Source organism: Petaurus breviceps, unplaced genomic scaffold (genome assembly GCF_028583685.1).
Source record: "Petaurus breviceps papuanus isolate PSGF00001 unplaced genomic scaffold, PetGlider_PUasm1.0 126, whole genome shotgun sequence".
Classification (NCBI taxonomy): domain Eukaryota; kingdom Metazoa; phylum Chordata; class Mammalia; order Diprotodontia; family Petauridae; genus Petaurus; species Petaurus breviceps.
This window is the reverse complement of record NW_027185655.1, coordinates 6,342,204-6,369,062: the sequence shown is the minus strand read 5'-3', so window position 1 is coordinate 6,369,062 and position 26,859 is coordinate 6,342,204. Positions and strand designations below refer to the sequence as shown.

At 41.0% G+C, this 26,859-nt stretch overlaps 1 protein-coding gene and 1 long non-coding RNA gene across 2 annotated transcripts in view; both read left to right on the top strand.

Moving 5' to 3' along the window:
* The window catches only part of LOC138164236 (uncharacterized), a 6,326-nt gene extending 4,793 nt beyond the window's left edge, over positions 1-1,533 (top strand). Inside the window, exon 3 of the long non-coding RNA XR_011169015.1 lies at positions 1,320-1,533. This is a non-coding gene — a long non-coding RNA (uncharacterized lncRNA). The remainder of the gene's footprint in view (positions 1-1,319) is intronic.
* A 15,772-nt stretch (positions 1,534-17,305) lies between these two features.
* Positions 17,306-26,859, top strand: part of CDKL2 (cyclin dependent kinase like 2) — a 48,925-nt gene continuing 39,371 nt past the window's right edge. Inside the window, exons 1-3 of the mRNA XM_069091868.1 lie at positions 17,306-17,866; positions 18,231-18,434; positions 25,451-25,645. Coding sequence (XP_068947969.1) covers positions 18,267-18,434; positions 25,451-25,645 — 363 coding nt within the window. The 5' untranslated portion in view covers positions 17,306-17,866; positions 18,231-18,266. The remainder of the gene's footprint in view (positions 17,867-18,230; positions 18,435-25,450; positions 25,646-26,859) is intronic.

The window sequence follows — 26,859 nt, the reverse complement described above, 5'->3', positions numbered from 1 at the left end:
GAGAGAGAGAGAGAGAGAGAGAGAGAGAGAGAGAGAGAGAGAGAGAGAGAGAGTATGTGTGTGTATTTGTGAGACATGGCCAGGCATGCACCTTAAAAATGGCACTTAGGCATCTGAGAGGGATACCAGGCCTTGAGAAGAAGGAAGGAAATAAGCATTTAAAAAAATCAATATTTATTTACTTTTAATATTAATTTTTAAAATTTTGAGTCTCCAATTCTGTCCCTCCGTCTAGCTCCTCCCCCACCCATTGAGAAGGCAGGCAATATATCAATTATACATGTCAAATCATGCAAAATATTTTCTATATTAGCCAGGTATCAAAAAAAAAAGCAAGAAAAACAAAGAAAGTTAAAAAATTATACTTCAGTCTGCACTCACAGTTCATCAGTTCAATTTCAGGAGGTGGAAAGCATTTTACATCATGAGTCCTTACAGTAGCTAAGTCTTTTACAGCTGATCATTGTTGCAATATTGCTGTTACTGTGTACAATGATCTCCTGGTTCTTCTCACTTCACATTTTATCAATTCCTATAGATCTTCTTAGGTTGTTTTTGGTTTTTTTTTGGAGGGGGAAGGTGGGCAATTGACACTATTGACCGTCTTATTTTCTTTTTGGAAGGCAATTGGGGTTAAATGACTTGCCCAAGGTCACACAGCTAGTAAGTGTTAAGTGTCTGAGGCTGAATTTGAACTCAGGTCCTCCTGACTCCAGGGCTGGTGCTCTATTCACTGTGCCACCTGTTGGCCTGTGATGCAGTGGGTAACCTTGGTGTCTTCCATGTCCGATCAAGCTCTAAGAGCTTCACAGAATCTACTTTAGCTGCTTTCATGGCTATTGGGACAAATTGTTCTCATTCTGCCAGGCGAAGTCTTCACATGCTCGGGGTGGATACCTCCCAAACTCACTAAGGTTCACTGGTTGCACTCAACCTGGATCAGTCCACCTTCTGAGAAGGTTTATCTAGGTGTGGTCACTGAGATGCAACAGTTTCTTGGAGCCACAGGTAGAGCTAGGGGTTTAGGTGGAAAGGTCATTGCTTTCCATTTATTCTCTAGTCTCTTGGGTTCTGAAAGAATGCAGTGGTTTTGTACATGGACCACGGGGTGTTCTGAAGTGTCCTTAGCAAGTCCAAGTGCTCTTGCTATGCCACATTATGCTAGTTAGTCAAGGACTTCTTCACCTTTATTCTAAAGCCAATGGTTGAGGCATGTTCTCACAAGGCAAAGGTATCAGGGAATACAATTTTATCATGTAACATTTTTTTAAAAAATGATTCATTTTTATTTTAAAAGTTCAATTTTCTTTTCTTTTCAGGTATGAATTCTCTCCTCATCTCTCTCTACAATAACCCCCTTTGAGAATAGAAGAAGAAAATAAACCTGAATCAAACACATAAGATCAAACAAAACAAATTCCTGCACTGGCCCTGTCCACAAAAGAAAAACAAACACACACATAAACATTAAATTGCACTCCTTAAGCCCCTCACTTTTTTTATTTGAAAGCAGATGATATATTTCTTCAAGAGTCTTCTGGAAGTGTTGTTGGTTATTGTGTTGATGAGAGTTCCCAAGTTTGGAAAAGTTGATTATGTTTACAATATTGTTATTGTAGAAATCATTTTCCTGTTCTGCTCACTTCACTTTCATCAGTTCATATGAGTCTTCTCAAGTTTCTCTGACAATTCTTTCATCATTTCTTACAACAAAATAGTATCCTGTTACATTCATTGATCATAACTTGTTCAGGCATTCCCCACCTGATGGGCATTTCCTCTTTAATTCTTTACCACTGCAAAAAAAGCTGATATAAATGGGACCTTTTCTTCTTTCTTTGATATCTTTGGGTATATAGCCAATAATAGTATCACTGGGTCAGAATATACACATCTTAAAAGGACTTTGGGCATAGTTCTTAATTGTTTTGCAGAATGGTTGGACTAGTTCATTATTCTATCTATTCATGTCCTTGGAACATGTATCAATTGGGGAGTGGTTCTTATTCTCATAAATTTGATTAAGTTCCCTATATATCTTAGAAATTAGAACCTTAATCAGAGAATTGCAAAGATTTCCCCCATTTCTCTTATCAATTTTAGCTGAATTGGTTTTACTTGTACACAAACTTAAATTTCATGTAATCAAAACTGTCCATTTTTCCTCCCATGAACCTCTGTATCATGTTTGCTCAAGAACTCTACCCCTATCTGCCAGAGCAGATTCAAGTTCTTCTATTCTTCTAATTACTCTTCTAGAAGCCATTTACTTCCTTTCAAAATCTCTCAAGATTCTTATTTTTCTCTTGAATCACATTGGAACATCCTGCTATATTTCCATGTTCTCTTGGGGATACATAGGATCTAAATGAGTTCGCTCCAATTTCCTTTGTTTTACAATACTCAAAGTTGTTTGCATTTGTTTAGATATTTATGTGATCATCTTTCCTTTCATTTTAAATATTTTTCTTTTTGATTTATTTGCTTGTGTTCTGAGTTCTTAGCTTAGTTTTCTTCCCTTTAAGATCTTTGGCAGTTTCAGATTTTTCTTTCATTCACATTTTTTTTTAATAAATTTGTTTATTTGTTTCTAAATCCCATTTTTTGGCAGATGGTTTAAACCTAAAAGGTGTTTCAGATCCCTCCTACGTTGTGGAATTCACTTAATACCAGCCTCAGTCCTTTCCCCAAGTAACTTTACAGAGACCATTTTTGGCCTAGCTGGATGCCAGTTCCTTTTAATTCTGGGTTGATGTAGCCCCCTCCACACACCCACACCCTGCCCCTTTGTTCTTTAGTTCTCTGTAGCACTCGGCTTTGTTATACCTTTCCCTCCTGGAAGTGGGTGGGCACAGTTGAGTTCTGCCCCTTGTTGCTACAGAATGCTGGGATGAGGTTAGGCGTAGGATGCCAGGGAAGAGGATATTGTTGAGTATGGTTAGCCATGAGCCTTCTATCCTGATAATTCCTAAGGTAAATGTTATCTGTGTAAGCTTCTTGGTATCTTGGCCAAAGTGTGCCCTTGGACGCTTCTCTTCCCCTTAATGGACTTGCAAGAATAGCATTCGTTTTATTTTTTCCATTAGATGCATATTGGTCTATACGTTTTCCTGCAGGATGGGCACTTCTCTGGAGGCATTTATTTAACTTAAAGCAGTCAACCTGATGTCTGTGGCGCCTGGAGGGGAGTACAGGGCTGAGCCCCAGAGAGGACCCCGGCGGCCTCTACCCCTCCCTGGGGGGAGGGAGAGAGAACCCTGGCCCTTGGGGTGGGGCGGTCATGAAGACCAGAGTTCAAATCCTGCCTTGGACACCTACCGGTACTAGCTGTGTGATGCTGAGCCCATCAGCCAACTTCGGTCTGGCTCAGATTCCTCATTTGTGAAACAGAGCTAAGAGTAGCTTGGAGCCCCCAGGGCGGTCGTGAAGATCAAATGAGATAACAATAGTAGTAAAGCCCGAAGACAGCAGCGGCGGCTCCCCGCTCCAGCCTTTCTTCAGGGAGGCTCTTAACCACAGTGGGCATTTGCATGGGGCTGCAAGGCTTACAGCGCCCCTCACGCCGGATCCTCACCCCTGGGAGCCGGGGCGCCCGGGCCAGCATAGCTCGACTGGGGCAAAGGGAGGCCAAGTTTGCAGACACTGAAAGGAGGACTGCGCAGGGTTCACACGTGCAGTCTCGGTAAGGGCCGTTATTGTCCCCATTGTACAGAGGAGGGCCAGTGAACTGGGCAGGGCTGGAACTCGGGGGCTCTCCCCTTCTGTCCCCTGCACCCCCGCTGCCTTCCTTCGGCCCGGGGTGCCGGGATGCGCCCGCGGGAGCACTGGGGGAGGGTCTGGGGGCCGCAGGGTAGGGGACGAGGGAAGAGGAGGGAAGGGGGAGGAGACAGGATAAGGGGAGGGTAGAAGAGGAGGGGGGCGGGGTCAGCCCCAGACAGGCAGTAAATCCAGCCAATGCGGAGGCAGGCCCGGGGGGGGGGGGGGGGGGGGGGGAATGGTGGTGACTGGGGGCGGGCCCGGCTCCTCTCGTCCCCGCCCTCCAGAGATCCAGGGACGCCACTGGCTCTGGGCAGGCCCCGTGACTGCCAGCCTCTCGCCTCGCGCCTCGCGCCTCGCGCTTCGCGTGTCCCTTTCCTCCCCCTCCCCCGCTGCCAGGTCCGGGGCGGCGTTACCTTGACAACGGCCGCCTGCTGCGTGGGCTCGCTGGGCACCGGCGCGGAGGCGGCTGAGGAGGCGGCGGCGGAGGAGCGTGCAAAAGTCCGGAGCCTCGGCTCGGCCCAGCTCCCCGCCCGCCCGCCCGCCAGGTTCCCGCCTCGGGCTAGACGAACAGTAAGCTACCTGCCCCAGACCCCGCTCCGAGCCGGAGGGGGCAGCCCCTCCTCCCCCCGCCTCAGTTGTCCCCTCTGTAAAAGCGGGTGGACGTGAGGAGGGAGCGGGGAAGATGGGCGCAGCGTCTGCGGTTGCGGGTCTTTGTCAGGGTCTGGGCCGGGAGGCAGGCGGGCTCTCTGCACACGGAACCCCGCGTGACCCGGCCGTGGGCACGTGGTGGCCGCTCCCGCCTCCCCCGCCCCCAGGGAGAGGCGGGGGAGGGGAGTGGAGGCGGCCCGGTCTACCTTCTGGCTGCTGCTGGGCTTTGATGAGGGGTCAGCGCCTGCAGCCCAGGAAGGCAGAGGAAAGCAGCCGGGTGCGCAGGGCACAGAGCCCCGGGCTCGGGGTCTGGAAGACCCGAGTTCAGACGCTGGCCGGCTGTGTGGCCTTGGGTAGGTCACTGTGCGCCTCGGAGAGTGGGACCCCATGGGGAGGCAGCTCGAGACTGGTCACTTCAAGCACGGTGATGATTTCTTCGGGCTTGCAGATAGTTCCCCGGGCCCGCCCGCCCGTAGCAGCAGCCGCATGCGTGTGATGCTGTAGGTTGGCGAGTGAGCGCTGGGCATGGAGCCCGGGCCAAGAAAGCAGAGGGCATCACCGAGAGTGTGGCAGGACCCCCGCAGGGATCCGGGCTCAGTGCTCGTCTGTCCTGGACAGCGCCCGCTCCTTGGGACAAGTGAATGGTTCATTGTAACTTTGTAACTAGTATCTCGTTAGTGTTTGAATTCTGAGAAGGTGTTTTTTTAACCTGGATCTGTGATCTAATAAGTATCAGGAGCTAGAGTTGGAGAATATCCCTTTTCCCAGTGCGTGTCAGTGCCACTGCAAATGTAGAGACTGCGGGAGTTTCCCAGGGCTCCCCTGCCAGCGCGTCCGTGTCTGCACCGGAACCCAGGCTCGCTTTCTATCCCCAGCGCTCGCTATTCACATAGGTTAGTTTTGAGTGGCTATGAGATTATACTGGGATGCATCCGTGATCTCACTGATGAGGCCATTTCCATGACAACTCACCTATGCCCGCCCTTTGTGTGGTCTTGTCCACAGCCTCCCGTGAGGGGAAGGGGGTAGTCTGCACACCCATCATGCTCCTGGCGGCCTGAAGACAACAAGCCAAGTCCTCGGTCTGTCTGTCCACTTTTTGTTACTCCTTGACCTTCGCGTAACCTGGCCTCTGTGTGGAGCTTGCCTTGCCCCACTAGCATCCTTTCTTCTCTCTGTCTTTGGGGTTCTTCGCTTGTTCCGCGTAGCAGGCATGTGCCCTCCATTACCCTCTCTGGACTAGTCCTTCTAAATCCATGGAAATGGTCATGTATTACCATCAACTATGTAGCAAAATTGGCACACATTAGCTTTTAAAAGAATTCTACCTGAAGCCTCAACTGATTCTCCACCCTCCCCCCCTCCAGTTCCTAATGCTTTCCCTCTCAAACTAACTTCTGTTCAGCTACCTTGTATTTACTTGCACTTTTTCAGACTCTTTGTATTATTCTTTGTGGTTGTGTATATATATCTGTCCTCTCCCCTGTTAGAATGTAAACTCCATGGGAGTAGGGGTTATTTAATTGATTGTGCTTGCATCCCTATCACCTAGCACAGTGGCAATGCCTGACACATAGGAGACACTTAATAAATGTTCATTGATGCTAAGCCAACCTGTTCTTTACCTGCTTCATTCTGCGTTCCACTGATTGTCGGGAGAAACAGGAAAAGGCAGGGCTTTGAATTTGTTCTGCTGTGAAAAGAGGCTTGGAATTGGTTGGACAAGGCATAATTCCCAGCTCTTTGAACATCTTAGTTCAGTTTAAGGGAAATGCTTGTCACGACAATAGCATTACACTTTCTCTGTGTCTTGTAAAGAGTAGCTATGAGCTAACAAAGAAAGCTTGACACTGGCTTTGTCAGTTTGAGCAGCAGGAGAGCAGTGAGATGGAGGAGAGCAGCTTTGTGTGGTGTAGGTTGTCCCTCAGAGCCTGCACTTCAGACTTGTGAGTTGTCCTGGGCCACAGGTTTCCTGACTCATGTCTTCCTGATAGGGTTTCTCTAAGCGTGTTCCCACTTTCCCTCCATGCATTAGTGGGGACAGTGTGACCCAGGTTTAGGGTTAGACTTGGGATGTGTTGCTGATTCCTGCTTCTGGATTCTGAGTAAATGTTATGATTGTTTTGGCTTTTGCCTTAACATTTGGTGAATATTTTATGTGTAAGAGTTAATGGTGTCATGACCTCTGATTTCACATAAGTAGGAAGCACGTTGGTGGGGACTCAGGAGCTACCGTGACAAGTAGTAGGAGTATGTTGTCCTCCACCAGGATTACCCTCAGGACCCATGTACATCTCCTGGCTGTGAACCCTAGACTTCCCAGCGTGAGTGCATGATTAGTAAGCAATCTCACCCAGAGTCAGTGGCAGTTTATGCCATGCCTGGGCTATACTTTCTTGAATATTTAAGTGCTAGATTTAACTTTTAGATTTGATAGAATTAAATTTAATACAATTATTATATCTAACATATAATGTATAATAAATGCATTATATTTAAAAGTTAGCCTGGGTGCATGTTCAGACACTAACATCCTGGCAGTGGAGCCCTGTGGAAGTCACTTATTAAAGTGCAATTTCCTTGGCATAAATAAGGAATAGTAAGGGCACTTGGCATTTTCTTTCCAAAAGGAATTCTTTTTTTTTTTACCTAGAAGGAAAAATAGACTTTATTTTTTATTTTCAGTGAGAATGCAAAGCTTGTTTGCAGAATATGTTCTTTTAGATATAAATATAAACAAACATACAATGTATTTAATACCTTAACTACAAATTCATGATAAAAATAATTTGTGTAAATACAGATATGTCTCTAAGAATTAACTTATGTTAAGTGTATGCTTCAGATTAAGAATCATGCTAGCTGTGTAATTCAGTAAACACTGGGATTTTTCATGGACCACATCTACACATGTTAAAGATAATTTCATAGTATAAAGATTTGTATTAAATGTACAATACTAACACAACCAGTCAGTTTAGGTCTTGGATTCTAACCCATTTTAAATGCAATTAGTCCAACGTGGCATGGATTAATTAGCAGTATTGTCCTCTACCAGCCTTGCAGTACCTCTGATGGTACCAGTGTCCAAGGATTTGCATAGAAAGTCGAAATTGAAATGTCTCAAATTTGGAATACATTCTGAGGTCAATTTTTGTTAGTACCGTGTTTCCCCGATAATAAGACACTGTCTTATTAATTTTTTGGACAGAAAAACACCAGAGGGCTTATTTTCAGGGGAAGGCTTATTTTAGAGGAATCTTACACAGTAAGGGGAGGGCTTATTTTTGGGATAGGTCTTATTATCGGGGAAACACGGTAACTCACTTTGAAGTAATGCAAGCCAGCAGGGAAGAGAATGTTGCCCATGTCTTTGATTTAGAAAGTAAAAAAATATATCCGCTGTACTCTCAGCCTTCCCAGAGCTTACAATGCCTTTTCTGACCTGCTTTAATAAATGTATAAGATATTTTAAATTAGGATGTTAATGATGGACAGTAGACTACTAAGCCACTTTAAAGTTACACCTTAACCTTGTTCGATCTTTTTGGCAACCTTTTGTGGCAATTAGTAAAAGTATTGTTGGTCACTTTACAGGTGGGGTGGGTGGTGGGGCGTGAAAACACTGGAGCCACAGTGACTAAATGAAAGCGTCAGGACTCAGAGGCAGGTCTTCTGACTCCAAGTCTGCTGCCCTTTTCACTACATTACATACCACCTGTAATTCTCACTGTAATTGTCTTGACCAGATCATGTGTCTAGTGAACTTTTTTCATTGTTAATCAGAATAATAATAGTCACTCTGATAATAGTGGTAATGCAGGGGTTCTGTGTTTAACCCAGCTGGGCTGGTGATCACCAGTTCTGCATCAGTGGTGGTGTTCACTTCCATGAGATTCTACTGTATAAGTTACAGTCCACAAATGTTCTTGCCTGGTTCCTTTCCTTTCTATCTCACTCTCCTGCCCTGATGCCTGTTACAGCATGATGATGGGAGTTTGACCAGATTAAACTGAACTAAGAGTTAAGCGCATTAAGGGTCACATAGTACATATGATCTATATATGTGATCTGCCTGTGGTGTGTATGTATATACACACACTGTAAGTATGTATTCAAGTATACATACGTGTATATGTATGTGCATACATATACACGTGTGCACACACACATATAGACATACACATACTGAAGTAACCTATATAACACGGAAACTACGAGATGGGTATGTTGGAGTCAGCTTGGACTAGCAAGACAGCTTGTTTTCAGCGTGAGAATTTTCACCTTGGACATGGCAAATGCTGCACATTACAGATTTATTGCTTTGTTGATTGTCTAGACTTTCCAAAGTGATGGAGAAAATGTTACTAATATTGATAAACTTAAAAGTGTAGTGTGTGCCTTCTTTTGAAGAGCTAGTTGTTAAACATTTTTCAGCACACCCCTGTTATAAGAGGAATACATGTCCAGGGAGTGGGTGGGACTAACAGCAGTGGGGAGCCTGTGGCCTGGAGGCCACATGTGGCCCTCTAGGTCCTTTGACAGGGTTGCACTTGAGGGCCTGGAGTCACATGCAGCCCTCTAGGACCTAGAGGGTCCCTTTAGGTTTCGCACCCCTGAAGGTAGAGCATTTAAATGTCATAATGTAGGATACAATTTTTAGACAGTCTATAATCATTAACTTAGCTGTTAGAGCTCTAAATGTGAGGTTTTTTGTCCAATGATCTTTTACTGGAAATACTGCTGCAGGAGCTGAGATGTAGAAATCTCTACCTTCTTGTTATAAATGAAACCAGAAAAAATAGGAAACTGCACTAAATGGAAAGCTGGCTTGCAGGCTCTCTTTAGAGGGACAAATAAAGATGTTGGGGGAGTTAGTTGTAATTTGCATCCCAGAAGAACCATCAAAGCCTGGGAGTTTGGCCTCTAAGTGTTACAGTGATTGTGAAAAAAAGAACAATCTGAAAATAACTCCAGCATGTGTAGCAACATCTTCTGCAGAGGATGAAGAAGTAGAGAAATTCTGTTACAAACTCAATAAAACTCCAAATGTGTATATATACTTTGATACTTGATTAAAATGAGAAATAAGTGGTCATGGGAGAGGATGGTGAAAAATGTGCTGGGAAATATGATTCAGGAGTAAGAAATGAGAAGTCCAAGGCTCTTACAGACTTCTCAGAAGCCTGATATGTTATGAATACAGGTAGAAAAGCTTCCACAGGGGCTGGGCATGGTGGGTCCCAACTAACTGGATATGAAATTAATTACATTTTAAGAGATAGGAAGCAGTTCATTCCTGTCCACATACAGTCATAGCAGCAATGTGTTAGAGCAAAGATAAAAATTAATAACGGACTTGAAAAAAGATCAAGAATAAGCAAAATGTATGGTATGCAATTAAACCCCAACTTGACCTGTTAAACACGCATTTGACACTGCAAAATGGGAAAAAGATGGGTCCTGACACATTATTTCTGAAGAAACTTAACTTATAGTAAGTCAGTTGTTGTAGGAGGAGACCAAAAGAACCTAGAAACTACTGCAGCCCTAAGCAGATATTTTAGACTCAGTAGCTAAGGTCCACACTGGTTTAGAATATAAAGTTGTTTGTAACATCTTATGGAGGAGCATGGCAGAAAGTTATGAGCAGTACAGCCTCATAAAAGAGCAAGAAGGGTTAGACACCTTGTTTAAGAGATCTTGGTGAATACTAGTACTTAAGGATGATAGAAAAAAATGGAAGATTTTTAGAACAAAAACTTTTTCACTCTCGAGGACAGTAGAGTTACCACATGTAGACTCTTTTGATCACACTCCTAGAAGTGCTTCATGAGAAAGTGAAAAAAAGCCCTTGAAAAAATTAAGATTCTTAGAATGGTTGAACTAGACCAAGAATCCACAGAAGAGATCTGGGTATAATTTTGAGAGGGTTGAGGGACTGATTCTCAAGGTACCTTAAAGTGCTACCAAAGAAAATATGCATAACTGTTAATGCATATGCCTCGCTTCCCATCTTTACAGACGTTTTATGGAAATAATCTGCATTGAGAGCATTACTGATGTGGGGATGATTTGGAAACAGGTAGGCTTTTATAAATGATATTTTCTAGCAAACTTTATCTTGACCATCACAAGTTGAATGAAAGATTTAGAGCAAGGGTGGGGAATCTGTGACCTTGAGGCCACATGTGACCTTCTAGGTCCTTGGGTGAAGCCTTTTGACTGAGCCCAAGTTTTACAAAACAAATCCTTTTATTAAGGGGCAATATTCCATTACATTCATATGCCATCATTTGTTTAGCCATTCCCGATTCAGAGTTCTTTACTACCACAGATAGTTTCTGTAAATATTTTTGTAGATATAGATCTTTTTACTTTTATCTTTTTAGGGTATAGGCCTAGTAGTTGCATCTCTGGTATGCAAGAGTATGCAAAACTTAGTGTTTTTTGGAACCTAGTTCTAACTTACTTTCCGAAGTGGCCAGACCAATTTATGGGTCGTCCAACTGTCACTGTCCTTTCTTTGTCACTTTGCCAAACTGATGGATGTGAGATGGGACCTCAGAGTTGCTTTTGACTTGGAGCATTTTTCACATGGCTGTTGATGTCTTGGATTTTTTCTTTTGAAAACTTTATTTCCCTTGAATATTTCTCATGGAGTGGCTTTTGTGAAGAGGAATTTTTTATGGATAGTTGAGTTCATTTAGATGTTTTTTCAGTTGCCATTGTGTTGTTCTGGAGCATTGCAAAGTCTCTTAAATGAGATTAGTGATTACTCGAAAGAGTTTGATCGAAATTCTCACAGGAAACATCAAGTGGATAATAATGTTAATCATCTGGACCAGTGATGTCAAACTCATAGAAACTGGGCCCTCAGCCCGTACATAAGTCTCCCTGTGGGTTGTGCATTTGTTAGTTTGTTTATTTCTTACATATTTAAAATGTAATACGTCATCTATGTTTTATTGAATTTTTATTTATTTTGTTATTATTTCCCAATTACATTTTGATTAGTTCCCGCTGCACTGGGGAGTCTGGCCGTTTGTTTGACACCTCTGATCTGGACTGTGATGGAAAGCCCATAAAAATGATCCATTGATACGTATGGATACATGCTGCAAATGGATGATTCAAGCCCACACTTGAAGAAGAGAAGAAGAGGCTGGCTTGGCTTTGGAAAGCTTTACAGCTCTTTTAATAATCCTAGACTTTTCCCTGAACCAAAACCCTAATATTATTCTGGTAACTATATATGACTCTGAGCCATGGAATATTGTAGTCTGTTGTTCTGGTGTTTCAATGATGTCTGACTCTTCAAGACACCATTTGGGGCTTTGCTTTCTTGGCAAAGATACTGGAATGGTTTGCCATTTCCTTCTCCAGCTCATTTTACAGACGAGGAAACTGAGGCAAATGGGGATAAGTGACTTGCCCAGGGTCACATAGCTAGTAAATGTCTGAGGTGTGATTTAAAACTCACAAAGAAGAGTTTTCTCAACACCAGGCCTGGCACTTTATCCACTGTGCCAACTAGCTGCCCATCATAGTCTGTAAGGATTTCAAGTTGTGGGCTTAAAGGATAAATGAGCCTGAAGGCTGCATCATGTTACTTACAACAAATTATACACAAAAAATAGTGCCGACAACGTGAAGAAAGAAATATCACTGGAAAAGTGTGGGCTTTTTACATAGTGAGGGGAAAAGAGGAGCCAGTGAGTGACATGCCACTCTGTTGGTACCCATGCCACGTCAAGAGTGGAAGGCCTCCAATATGACAGGGGGCTCCCATGGGGTGGATGTGTTAGAAGACGTGGACAGGAGGGTGGCAGTCTTTATGATTGGAGGGACCATCTGCATTGTTAAGATCATAGATCTGTTGAAATATTAAAGTCAGAGTCTTTGTACATATCAGAATTGGGGCAGATGTTCCAGGAGAAAGAAACTTTGTTCATTGGCAGAAGTGAACTTTTTTCCTTCTGTGAAAGTACATCTCCATATTATCATTTACTTGGACACCTTCCATAGTTCTCTGTATAATCCTTTCTTAGTTTGAGAAAGGTACAAACTGCCTTTTGGAACAGAAAAGGCATGTGTGATTTTGTTGTCCAGAGAAAATCCCTCAACAGAAATTGAGACTTGTAAATTGAGTTGTTTTTGTGAATTTTTGCAAATACAGGGTCAGCATTCATTGCCATGAATGACTTACAATCATGTCACTTTGGAGCGCAGCCAACTTTAAGTTTATTCAGGGGAGCAGGTGTTCATATTTTCTGGACTCCTACCTTTTTCTTTCTCTTTCTACATTTGTCTAATTAGGCATGTATTGTTCATTAGTGCCTCTGTAAAAGGATGGACAGGAAAGTTACTAAAGATAAAACTCATATTAGTTTATTTTGATATTTCTAGCATAGGTTTTAAATATTGTTTTCATTTAACCCCATGGCAGCTTTCATACTTTACCTTCCCCAGCCAATAGTTTCCTTTTTACTATACCTTAGATATTATCATGAAATGAATGAATGAATGAACGAATAAATGAATGAAAAAGCATTTATTAAGCACTTGGTTTGTTGCCAGGTAGCTAAGTGGCTCAGTGGATACAGCACCAGGCCTGGAGTCAGGCAGACCTGAGTTCAAATCCAGTCTTAGACACTGTGACACTGAGCAAGTCACTTCACCTCTTTTTTGCTATAATCCACTGGAGAAGGAAATGGCAAATCGGTCCAGGTCCTTGGTCAAGAAAATCCCCAAATGGGGTCACATAGAGTCGGACATGAATGAACAACAACAAATGTTCTGGGTGCTGTGCTGAACACTGGCCAGTCCTGACTTCAAGGTGCTTATATTCTAATGGAAAAAGACAGTATAAAGTAAGACTATACAGTATAAGTAGGAATAAAATATAAAGGGTAACTGGAAAAGGAGGTGGAACTCACACAGCAACATGGTGACTGGAAAGCAGTACAGAGCCCTATATCTGGGCAATACATGACCAAGACTCATTTATCAAAGGCCAGGCCCTGGGCAGGGCCAGGGACAGGGTTCTGACTGTCTCAGGAGAAGGGAGACGACTAGAGCATAGTCAGCATGGTTTGGAAGTGGCCAGGAAGTGAAGTGGAGGCCTTGTATGCAAAGTAAGGTGAAAATCTGTTTCTTAGAGTCCAGGGTTCCAGGAATAGTCTAAGTTGTGGTGAAAGAGGGAGGAGGAGGATGGCTAAAAAAAATACCACGATATGACAGTTGTTTAAATCTGTGTTTGCCCTTCCTATCAATTTATGTCTTGAAAATTTAGTGACCTATATACAATATAAATAAATATTTTAACCAGGTAAAACACGGGAAATTATGTGAATTATACTCATTTAATGAAATTAATCATGGGAATGTTACCTTGGTGACCTAAGGGTATCATATTTCTAAAAGTGGTTTATCTTCCTAAATAAACTCAATTGTAAACATTTCTAATACTTTTACCCATATTAATAAAAAATAATAGCTTTATCTTTTTCTTTTGGGAATTTCAAAAACAGGTTGCTAAAAACCCATTCAGCTTGCATTGTGTGTAATGGTCTTAACAGAACATAGCAATCACCTTTATAAACCAAAGATTGGGTCTAGTGTAATAATCTTCTGTATATATGTAGCAAATGTAAATCATATCTATGAATCAAGCTGAAGGATTTAAAGAGTGATGATCCTGTGATTATGATTTTTCATGTGTAAACGTTTTATTGATTTACCACTATCTCTGAGTATTTCTAGCCTTCCACCCCTATAGAATGAATAAGTACAGACAAGCAAAACAGATTTATGAATTGGCCGTGTCTGCTGCTTTCCAGGGCGTGCTTCGTTGCAGGTGTGCATACAGAGTCCCCTGCCTCTCTGCTGAGAGGCCCTCTGAAATCCTGATCAGATAGTATATTGCGGAGAGTTCTCAAGTCCTTTGTTAGCATTTTCCTATACATTTATCATTATTATATAAATTGTACTGGTTCTTTCTTCATTCTTTCTAAGTTCATTCAAATCTTTCTTTCCAAGTGAGTTCTGTGATTGTATTTTCATTAGTTCTTAGTAGAATAGGGATGAATCAATCAAGGTTTCCATTAACCAGTGATTTTTTTTGTTACTCCAAAGTACAATGGAGAGAGGCACTTTGGGGGCAGAAGCACTAGTTTCAAGCCCCAGCTCCAACATGTATTTCTCTAAGCAAGTCATTTAACCTCTTTTTGGCGGTCTCAGTTTCCTTATCTATAAAATCGTGATAATATCTGGATTATTTACTTCACCAAGTAGCTGTGGGGAAACCCTTGTGCGAGCTATAAAAATCTATAAATCTGCAATACTTAATTCAGATAATGATTAAGATTAATCATCTCATCCAGACCCATTGCTTCAGTTATCCCCTCTATGCAGGTGGATCCCAGATCTTTTTCTCACCCTCAGTCCTTACCTTTCCCCAGAGTTCCAGTTCCATATTTCCAGCTGCCTACTGGATGTTTTCATCTGATTTAATACAGCCCATCTAAATGAAGCCATCTTCCCCTCTGAACCTATTCCTTTTATAATTGCTTATTTCTGCTGCTGTGAGGACAGGTATGGCACTTATCCCAGGCTCGTAGCCTTGGAGTGACCATTGCCCTAGCCCTTTCATGCTCCAGTGAATTCAGTTGGCAAGTCCTGTGGTTTCTTTCTCTGAGATCTCTCATATCTGGAATCCTCTTCCTCCCCAGTGTCCTCATTCTCCTCAGGAAACCTGCTGCCAGTATTCTTTCTCCAGTTCACATTCCGTGTTACTACGTGAGTAATCTTTCTATTGCTGTGATCACTCTGCTTCTCTGCTTCTCATTGCCTGCTGAATAAAATGAAAACTCTTGACCTTAATATCCTCCATAGTCTTGGTGAATCTAATCTCATGCCTCTCCTTTAAATCCAATTCCCTTTTAAGTCAAGACATCCCCCTGCTGATGTCATTGGTCCTCTTTGCTAATGAAGGACAAACAATAGCAGTTCCCTTTGATGTGCTCTGTGTCGCAGTGAACACACTCACCTTCATCCTAGACCTCTTTCACTTTTCACACTCCTTCTATCTACTAGCTTTTATGAAAACATGGCTAAACTTTGTGTTACCATCACCACCACCACCATCACCATCACCATCATTATCATCGCCATCACTACCATCACCACCGTCTTCCCCTCCTCATCCCACACTGGTTCTGGAGGGTGAGTCAGGAGACTCCTTACTTCCCACTGTCTCTTCCAGATTCTCCTTTTACTTCCATCACTAAGCCACCTTTTTTTTTTTTGGAGGGGGGAGGGCAGGGCAGTTTGGGGTTAAGTGACTTGCTCATGGTCACACAGCTAGTAAGTGGGTCAAGTGTCTGAAGCCAGATTTGAACTCAGGTCCTCCTGACTCCAGGGCCAGTCCTCTATTCACTGCGCCACCTAGCCACCCCACACCACCTTTTCTTCTTTAAAGAAAATACTATCAAAAATTGCCACCCAGCCCAAATAATGGCGGCTGTAGGGCACGGATCCAGGTTATTCACATTGCTTTCTCAAGGAGTTCAGCACTTGGTTCACCATCTTCCTCCCCTCCTCAACTCCTTCCCTTCTGCTTGAGGGCTTGAAGCTCCTTTAAGTAGCCCAGTTTACTCCTTCTTTGAACCTCAGGCCACATTCTGGATTTCACCATCACACACAAATGTCCTGCTTCCCTAATTAGAAACTGACCTTCCTCTGTCTGACCATAGCTTCCTACTCTCCCCATGCCTCATCCCTTCTAAAACTATTCACCCTCATTGAGATCTTCCACCTCTCTGTGCTGAAGTTCAGTAGGCCACCATTTTAATCCTATAATGTCCTCTGATCTTAGATCCTTTGTCTGCTGACCCTTTTACCCACCACCTATCTATGCTGCTCCTACTCAAGTAGGGCTGAACTTAGTTTTTGGAAGTCTTACCTCTCTGATGGGGGTATAGTACAAATTCATGTTATCCAATCTTCTCTAGGGCAGGTGGTCCTTTTAATCCCTCCTGATTGATTTTCTATGCCAGCTATTTCCAATCCTTCTCTTCTTTTCTTAAGCCTCCCACACTTATCTTCTCCCCCACCCCATCTGAAGACCTGGCCTCTTTACTGAGAAAATTATATCTACTTTTCTTAGGTTATTGTTAAATGCACGTGGGTGTTCTAAGCATGTAACCGGAACTGGAAAACAAGATTAGAAGTTGTATGGGTGGGTAAAATTAAAAAAAAAAATACCACTTATCCTTCAAAAAAAAATTCTGGTGGTAGACCAGAAGTCTTAAGTACACATAGTGGGGCTGAAAACAGCAACCTGTGTGGAAGGGTTATGGGTGTTCTGGTAGTATATAAGCTCAGTGGGAGAGAGGCAAAAACACTCCCTTGATCTCAGACCTGCGTTGGAAAAAGACATTTTTGGTGCCTAGAGTTAGGGAAGTAACAGGCTCCTTTGCTCTCACTGGTCAGGCCTCATCTGAAGTATGTTCTTGGTACCACATGTCAGGAAGGACATTGCCAGAGCACTGGATAGTGGAGGGGATGCAGATCAGGCTTGAGGAGGGCCATCTGAAGGCCGGCACAAATAGCCTGTAGAAGGGAAGGCATGATATGTGTCTTCAAATATTAGGTGGAGTAAGAAGTCGGCACATTCTGTTTGGATACTAAGGCCTGATGAGAAGTGGTTGGTGAAAGTTTCAGAGAGGTCAGATTTTTGGCATGGGGGCAATATAGTGGCCCCCAAATCTCACTCGGTTCCCTCTTTGGCTTTAGAGATCTTATTTTAGAGGAAAAACTCTGAGTTTAGCCTCAATCTTAACACCTGGGTGGAGGTTGCACTCTGTACATTTATATCTATCTCTGGTAAACCCCTGATCAATTTGTAGTTGGGACAAAACTCAGTTTCCTGGAAACATTTGGGTTAGTGTCAGGCATGAGGAGGGGAAGTTGGGGAAAGAGCTGACCTTTTTGAGGTACTTTTCTCAGTCTTTCTCATCCTTTCCTGGATGCCTGTAGAGCCAATGACTCCTTTGGGTATCCCTCTTCTCTAACACAGCTCCATTCCTTTTGCTTCATGCTAATCTTCTCCAGCTTCTCCAGTCCAGAGGCTCGGAATCTCTTCCCCTCACTCTGAGATAGTTTTCCCTTTTATATGAATTACTTAACAAGCATGACTCTGTCTTGCACACAACCAGAATGGGTTTACCAGCCCACTTAACCCTCAGGATCTGATTATTTGATTTAATCAAAAAGTGTTCTCACCTAGTCTAGGCACCAGAGTCAAAATGGGGTGGTTTCAACCCCACCTTGCCATAAAGAAAAGCTTTCTGATTAGAGCTGTGATGGGCTGCTTAGAAATTTCTTTTCACTGCAGGTCTTCAGGCAAGGCTGAATGTCTACTTGATTGGATATTGTAGAAGAAATTCCTCTTCAGGTATGGATTAGAATAAAGACACTCTGAGGTCCCTTCCAAATCTGTGAGGAAGTGGGGGGAAGGGAGGGAAGGAGGGAGAAAGAGAGAGAGACTGAGAGGAGGGAGAAAGGAGAAAGAGAGGCTGAGAAGAGGGAGGGGAGAGAGAGGGAAAGAGACAGACACACACACAGAGGGGTGGATGGCAGGAGATTAGGGAGGGGGGACAGGATATGCTTCTGCAGACTGTTTTTGGGTAAAATTCCACGGGGGTAGGAGGAGACAGCACTCATGAAAGGACCTCAAGAACCTGGGCACAGATCGCTGGCAAGTAAGCTCATGAAAATGAATGGGCTAAGTATTGTTAACCTTGTATTCTGGTTTTCAGAGCAAGACAGATTCCTCTTGATTTTGTTATTTTAAAATGGAGAAATATGAGAACCTAGGTCTGGTTGGTGAGGGCAGCTATGGAGCAGTGATGAAGTGTAAGGATAAAGACAATGGAAGAATAGTGGCCATCAAGAAGTTCCTGGAGAGTGAAGATGATAAAATAGTTAAAAAAATTGTCACCCGAGAAATCAAGCTATTGAAGGTCAGTGAGCACATATTTGTTAAAGCAGAAATAGAGGCAAGAGATGTTTATTGATAAAGTCCTAACTACTTTCTAGAAAAGGCTTTGTCTGTTATAGCAGCTCTTGTGTTTACAGTAAGATTAGGTCATTTTAAACTTTCAATATTGCAGAAAAAGGTAGTTTATCCAAATATCATGTATTAATATGGAATAATTGGTTAAAATTAAAAAAATTTAATAAACGCAAGTAAAAGGAGAAATAACATGAACAAATAAGACAGGCCGTCACTGTTTGGTCAACCCAGTATTTTTGTGCAGGCTGTGGAATTTGGGTGGGGGGTGTTAGGATTTCACTGGAAGAAAGGAATAGAGAAAATTTACAAATACTTATAGTCTGAACTTTTGGTTAATAAAAATTGTTGATATCACCTTTAATCTATTAGAAAAGGAAAACTGTAGGAACTTTCTTGAGATTCTGGTGTTTGTTTATATTTTATGTTAAAATAATAAAAGTAAATGGTCAAGATATTTTAAAATGAATTTGTGAAAGATATTATTGTTTTAATAATTTGTAACCTACATGGGTTCTTATGGGTGAAACTGGAAGAAAGCATGTGTGAGTTGGGCTTTTAAGACCATTTCATCTTATTTTAATTAAAAAAATCCAAAGAAGCCATATTTCTAGATTGAAAAAAATTAAACATATTTTCCCCTACATGAACCACTTCCCAAGCATTTTTCAGACTGAATTCTTCTGGACACTGGATCAGCTTAGAATTCTTTTCCCCAGGACTCTGTGCCTCTTTCATGTGGCCTTATGAATTTTCCAGGGTCTTGTCAGTCTAGTTTCTTTTTGGGAGAGGGGAGTAGGAGAGGAGGTCAGAAGGAAATGCAATATCAAAATGGATTGATTATAGGATTTCAAAGGGAAATGTGTTAATGATGATGGCAAATGATAAAAGCTTAGGATGCTTTGCCAGGAGATTAAGTCTCTTATATTCTCCCAAAATCTTAGGTAAGTATTTTTTTGCAAGGCTGACTTAATGTCATTATTATGGAACCTTCTTCCCTAAAGGTTTTTTCCATCCTTAAACTTATTCCAGTGTTTCATTGCTCTTATAAAAGAAAGTTTTGCTAATGTTTAATGCACCTGTGAGATGTTGTGGTTAAATATTGACTATTTAAGATCTGTCCTCGTAGTATGGTGGACTTTTGCTATTGCATTCTGCCAAAATACCACTCTTGACTATTATTTGCCTGTGCAAAAGACCATGTCAAACTGTAATAAAATCTAAACCTTGATTAAAAAAAGTTTTATTGATGCCAGTTATTTTCTAATGCATGTTCTCTCCTTAAAAGTAGGCAAAACTGACCGACAGAAATAGACTCCCAGAGTAACCTCAGAGTGTGTACCATTTGTCATTCATAGTTCTTTGCTTTTTGAGAATAAGGCCGTCTCTTTCATCAGCTGCCCTCAGAACTCCATATTGACCATTGCATTTGGTCTGAATTTAGTCATAGTTTATTCATGTTGTATCGGAGATTGATCTCTGGATTCTACTTTATTTCCCCCTTTCTTTTAATAAATTCCTCATATTTGTTTTTTCTCCCATCATTTCTTTTTGCCTTCTGGAAATAATCCTGAGTCACTAGAATTTTTTCTTTTTTCCTTTTTGGAGGGACAACTGGGGTTAAGTGACTTGCCCAAGGTCACACGGCTAGTTTTTGTGTTAAGTGTCTGAGGCTGGATTTAAACTCAGGTCCTCCTGACTTCAGGGCCGGTGCTCTATTCACTGCACCACCTAGCCACCCCTCTCATATTTGTTTTTTCTTATGGCACAGGGATATTTCATTACATCCGTAAATGACAACGTGTGCAGACTTTCCCCAATTAGTGGGTACCCAGATAGACTTTTATTTTAAAACAGTAAAATGAGATGATTTTGGAAGAGAGAAATATGACTATTACTTTTTATTCCTTTTTGGTGTGTGTGCATGTGTGATATTGCCAAGAAACTAAGGCACTTTCTATGTGACACTATGGATGACTGTAGGACAAAAGCATCCCAGGACAGTGGGAAGACCATTGGCTGTAGAGTCATGCTTAGCCTGGGTTCAAATCCCATCGCTGAGGTTTATTCCCTGTGTTACCTTGAGTAAGTCACTTAAATCAAAGGGCCCATTTCCTTGCCTTTAAAAAAGAGTGGGCTGGACTGGTTGTTTCCTGATTTCACTAATGGTAGATAATTGAATGGAAGTGATTTTTAAAGAGGATTTGTTTTAAACCTTTCAGGCTTTGATGAACCTGTTAGCCTAGTCTGCTTTCTTCAGCCACCAAGTACAAATAAGTTCAAAATCCTTCAAACCAAGGGAGTTTAATAGGAAGATCAGAATTTTAACATGAAACATAAAAGGAAATTCTGAGTGGGACTTTACCAAAGAAATAAATGCAGATTATGAGAGACATGCAATGGGTAATTTTTTGGGATTATTTGTAAAAGGAGTAACTGGATATAGAAGAGTCGGTGTGGCTAGAATGCTGCACTGGGAAGTGGGAAGACCTGCCATTGAATTCAGCCTCTGACGGTTACTGTGGGATTACTGAGGCCTGCTGTAACATACTGGCCCTTGCAAGATTTCTGCGAGGTTAAAGCCTTAAAGTGCTATACCAGTGTTATCTATTATTTTTCCTGGAGAAAGGCAAAATAACTCACATTTGCACAGTGCTCTAAGATGTAATGGCATGCTTCCTCAGAATTACTTTGTAAAGCAAATTGTGCAAGTACATTTTTTATAAGTGAGGAACTTGTGACCGGCTAAATAAAGTCAAGTCACTTGCCCATGATCCCACAAACTAGTAAAAGTTTCCGAGCTTGGAATAAAAGTGAGGTCTTTTTAGACTAAGATCAATGTAATTTATGTTCTATAACACTGTGTCCTAAGGGCAACATGGCATAGGTCTTGGAGGCTTGTCCTTGGAGTCAGGAAGACCTGACTTTAAGTCTTGTCTCTGACACATATTAATTCTGGGGCCATGGTAAAGTCACCTCATCCAGGTGTCTCAGGTAACTCTCCAAAGTCACAGATGACAGATTGCTACACTGAGAATTGCCAACACCAATGATGAAAGGACACAGATGATTGATTAAATCACATTCTAAATGTTCTTCATCTCCCTGATCTCTCTTGTGTAGATGGTTAGGCCCAACTTCCTTCCACAGGACTTGGCAATGTCCTAGGGCAATGTTGTGCAACCATCACAAACACATTCCACAGACAGGAAGAGCTTGTCATCCATCCATAGGGACTCTCCCCTCACTTCGTCTCCTAAGGACTAATTTGATTGCACCCCCCAAAATTTTGGTATGTTGTCTCATTTTTATCTTTTCTTTGATGAAATGATCAATGATTTCTGTGATTTGTAGTCTCTCAGTTCAAATTATTTATTAAAATGTTCTCTAGTGATGAGTTTTATCATATTATGGGCAGTAAAGGATCTGCTTAATAGTTCTCCTTTACTGCATTTGTTTATGAGGTTTTTATTGCCATAGCACACACTCAGTTTTTATAAAAAGTACCATACCCAGCTGAGAAATAAGTATATTCCTTTAGATTCCCATTTAGCCAGAGATCTATCATATTTAACTGGTCTAAAATTATATTTAGGTCCTTCATTTTTCTTGTTTATCTTTTTCTTAGCTTTGTATAGTTTTGAAAGGGACACATTGTGATTGCCTACCATTTTGATAGTTTTGGTGTCAATTTCTTTTTCTAGTTTAACTTCCTTTAAGTACTTAGATGCTATGCCATAAACATAAGATAAGGATCTATCTCATTTAATTCAGTAAATTCAACATTTATTAAGTGCCTACTCTGTGTGCCAAGCACTGTGCTGTGTTGAGGATACAAATAAGAAAAAGAAAGGCAGTCCCTGCCCTCATTGAGCTTACAAGGGAAACTGGAAAGCAGGATGGGGGAAAGGACATTGGGGGACAGATGAAGAGTGGATACCATGGGATATGGAGGTGTCTCATAAACATGACATCATAGCACCATAGATTTAGAGTTGGAAGGAAGTTTTGACATGATCTATTTGAGGTTCCCTAAGTTTCCAGAAGAGGAAATGAAACTCAGTTCTCACTCACACAGGGAACAGTCTGTGTTTTAATTCAAGTTTTCTGACTCCAGATCCATCTTTCCCAAATGCCAACAATTCAGCTCCAGAGATGAATTGCTTAGGGGAGAATCTCAAAAATTAATGTAAATTGTTTCAGATTAAAACTTCCTTGATATACACAAGGGATGTCATAGACTGAAGCTATCTGGTAGGGAAAAGATTGAAGTTTTGTGAGAAATTAAGGTAGCTGTTGCTTTGCATAGACTTTCTACTATTTAGGATTGTCCTAAATGGACTTTTTCTTTAAAAGAAAAAAAGAATCACAGAGTCTCTGAATTGTAAGGAACTTCAGAACCCATGTAATCAAGCCTCATACTGAGTAAGAATTTCCCTTTGACAGCATCCTTTGATAAGTCAATCAGCCTTTGCTTGAAGATACTAGTGGTAGAAGAGGTACAGGAGTGGTGTGGTATGGGGGGAACACTCTTAAAGCCTATTTAATTTTGAAAGAGCTTTAGTTCTTAGGACGTTTTTCTTTTTTTTTTTTTTAATAGTATTTTTCCCCAATTACATGTAAAGATAGTTTTCAACATTCATTTTTCATAAGATTTTGAGTTTCAGTTATTTCTTCCTCCTTCCCCTCCTCTCCTCAAGATGGCGAGCAACATGATATAGGTTATACATGTGCAATGATGTTAAACATATTTTCACATTAGTCATTAGTCATATTGTGAAAGAAGGAACAGAACAAAGGGAAAAAACACAAAACCCCCCCCTAAAAATGTGACAGTAGTATGCTTCGATCTACATTCAGCCTCCATAGTTCTTTCTCTGGATGTGGACAGCATTTTCCATCATGAGTCTTTTGGAATTGTCTTGGATCATTGCCTTACTGAGAAGAGCTAAGTCTATCATAGTAGATTATCACACAATATTGCTGTTACTATGTAGAATGTTCGTATTCTTCTCACTTCACTCAGTATCAGTTCATTTAAGTCTTTCCGGGTTTTTCTGAATTCCACCTGCTTATCATTTCTTATAGTACAATAGTATTCCATTACATTTATATACCACCTCTTGTTCAGCCATTCTCCAGTTGATGGGCATTCCCTCAGTTTCCAATTCTTTGCCACCACAAAAAGAGCTTTTATAAATATTTTTGTACATGTAAATTCTTTCCCCTTTTTTAGCATCTCTTCACAATACAGAATGAGTACTGATATTTCTGGCTTAAAAGGTATACACAGTTTTATAGTCATTGCTCTCTAGAATGGTTGGATTAGTTCACAACTCCACCAACAATGTATTTGTGTCCCAATTTTCCTACATCTTCTCCCACATTTATCATTTTCCTTTTCTGTCATATTAGCTAATCTGATAGGTGTGAGGTGGAACCTCAGAGTTGTTTTAATTTGTATTTCTCCAATCAACAGTAATTTAGAGCATTTTTAATATGAATATAGAGAGCTTTAATTTCTTCATCTGAAAACTGCCTGTTCATATCCTTTGACCATTTATCATTTATACATTTGACACAATTCTCTGTGTATTTAAGAGATGAGACCTTTATCAGAAACACTGACTGTAAAAGAATTGTTTCCCAGCTTTCTGCTTACCTTCTAACCTTGGTTGCATTGTTTTTGTTTGTGCAAAACCTTTTAAATTTAATGTAATCCAAATTATCCATTTTGCATTTAATATTGTTCTCTATCTCTTGTTTGGTCATAAATTCTTCCCTTCTCCATAGATCTGACAGGTAAACTATTCCTTGCTCTCCTAATTTGCTTGTGGTATTGTACTTTGTGTCTAAATCAGGTGTCCATTTTGACCTTATCTTGGTGTATAGTGAAATTTTTCTTTTAAGCAAATCTAGATTGCCTGTATACAACTTCACTCATCATTCTTTGTTTAGTTCTCTGGGATCAGGAGAGGATGAGTCAACCTCAGAATAAAATATTTGTACTGGTTGATCATTAGCCTCAAACACTCATTTCTTGAAAATACTTGCCAGTAGGAAATATCATCCTTTCTAGTCTCCCTTTAAAGGAATTGATTCTATTTAAAAATGAAATTACATTGTTGAGTTAGAGTCACGGAACCGGAATTCCTGAGCCCTGAGACTATCTATTCCTACCTGCCATTGTCAAGAATCCCCTTCTATGGGAAGTGATGGAGGGAGGAAGAAAATTTGGAGCTCAAAATTTTTAAAAAATGAATGTTAAAATTTGTCTTTACATATAACTTGCAAAAATAAAATAATATTAATCAAAAAGAATCCCTCTCTCTGACAACCGTATCTTCTTCTCCAGTAAAACCAACTCCCTCCAGGGATAGCCCACTTCTGGCTGGGATGACTTTGATTGTTGCCAGGTTTTTCTATCTATCCAGCGTCTCTGCAGCTTCCTTGCCTTGGTCCGGGTTCTGCCGCTTGTCAGCATACAAGCAGAATGGTCTCTTCCACAGGAAGCTCCTTTATTTACCTCTCCTAATATTCTTTGAGATCAAGATTATCAGTTCTTCATTCCAATCCTTTTGCTTTCCACTTCTCTGAACACTCTCCAGTTTGTCTGTGCCTTTCCAAAAGTGTGGTGCCAACAGCTATCCCCATACTTTGTATATAGTTTGAGCAGGCCAGAGTACAAGGATACTACAGCCTCTCTCATCATGGACACTATGCCTGAAGGATCTGGAATGAGAGAGAAATCATGGATACTTGGTTGAAAAACAATTTCTTCTTTTTTTTTTTGCTTTTTGGAGGGCAATTGGGGTTAAGTGTCCAGGGCCGGTGCTCTATTCACTGCACCACCTAGCCGCCCAAGATATAGTCTTTCTTGAGTAATATCCTTTTTGGATTTTCTTTTTATGACTGTAATTTTGACCTAATTTATGGAGAATTTGTTACTTTTTTTTAATTTAACAGCAATTGAGGCATGAGAATTTGGTGAATCTCCTGGAAGTATATAAGCAAAAGAAACGATGGTACCTGGTATTTGAATTTGTGGACCACACTATACTTGATGACTTGGACCTCTTTCCAAATGGACTGGAATACCAAAGAGTTCAAAAGTATTTGTTTCAGATTATTAAAGGAATTGAATTTTGTCATAATCACAATGTAAGTATTCAGTTTAAATGGGGCCACATGGTTGGGAGGAAAGAGAACTAGTTTTGACATTAGGGAACTAATGCCATTTACTCTCTGTGTGACCCTGAGCAATCAACCAGCCAACGGACTAATCAATAAGTATTCACTTAGTGTCTCTGTATGCCAGGCTTTCTGCGAGTTAGGTACTTGGAATATGTAGATAAAGGAAGGAAGCAATCCTTAGTCGCAATGAGTTTAAATTCTTATGAGGGAGAAAAAGATTATTATATGTATGTGTGTGTATAAAATAATATATACAAAATATTTATAATGTGATATTAACATACTAAGATATATAACAATGTAATATACAATAATAGTACACATAATGAATATATAGCTGATAAATACAAAATACACATGAAATAGTGAATTACAAGTTAGTTTGGCAGGGAAGGCATTGTCTGTTGGAGGATTAGGCAAGGCTTCCAGCAGAAAATGGTGTTTGAGCTGTATCTTAAAGGAGAAAAAACTATGAGGCAGAGGAAAGTAGAGATGCTTCCAGGCCAGTGTAAAGATATGTGTGGAGAGCAGAGGGAAGTCTAGGTTCTGTCCACAATGATTGTTCAGATCCTTGTCACCAAAGGATAGGGTGGGCAACCTACATGACCCCTGAGGTCTCTTCCATCTGTGATCTGATGGACATACTCAGCCCCTGCTGAATACTTATATTAGACGTCCAGCATAGTTCACTGTTATAATATTCCTGCTTTTTTGTACCAGGGCACAGAGACTCTGCTTGCAGTTCTAGAATGTATCTAAGAACTGAAATCACTGCTCATTGTTCTTCCTTACCCCCAACCACAAAGAACAATTTAAAAATCCTTCAAGTCTTTTTTTACAAGGACTACTTTCTATAAACTCCCATAAAATGACCTAAAGCAAGAAATGAGAGTTCATATAATGATGCCATTTATAGTACAAAATAAATTCTAAAATATGACATTGTTGACTCTGCAAGTACATTTTCTGAAAATTTTAATTTGTCCCTAATTTTATATTTTCATACATAGTAACACTTGCTTATAATATGTACCTTGGTAGTATTTTAGGGGAGTGTAGTCCCATGAGTAAGCTGGGAGGAATAAAATTCTCCAAAGGACAAGGTTAAAGTTGTTGCCCTGTATGTTTTTTCCTACAAATGATAGCGGTTATATGTAAGTGATTTACATTTGCTTTGCAAC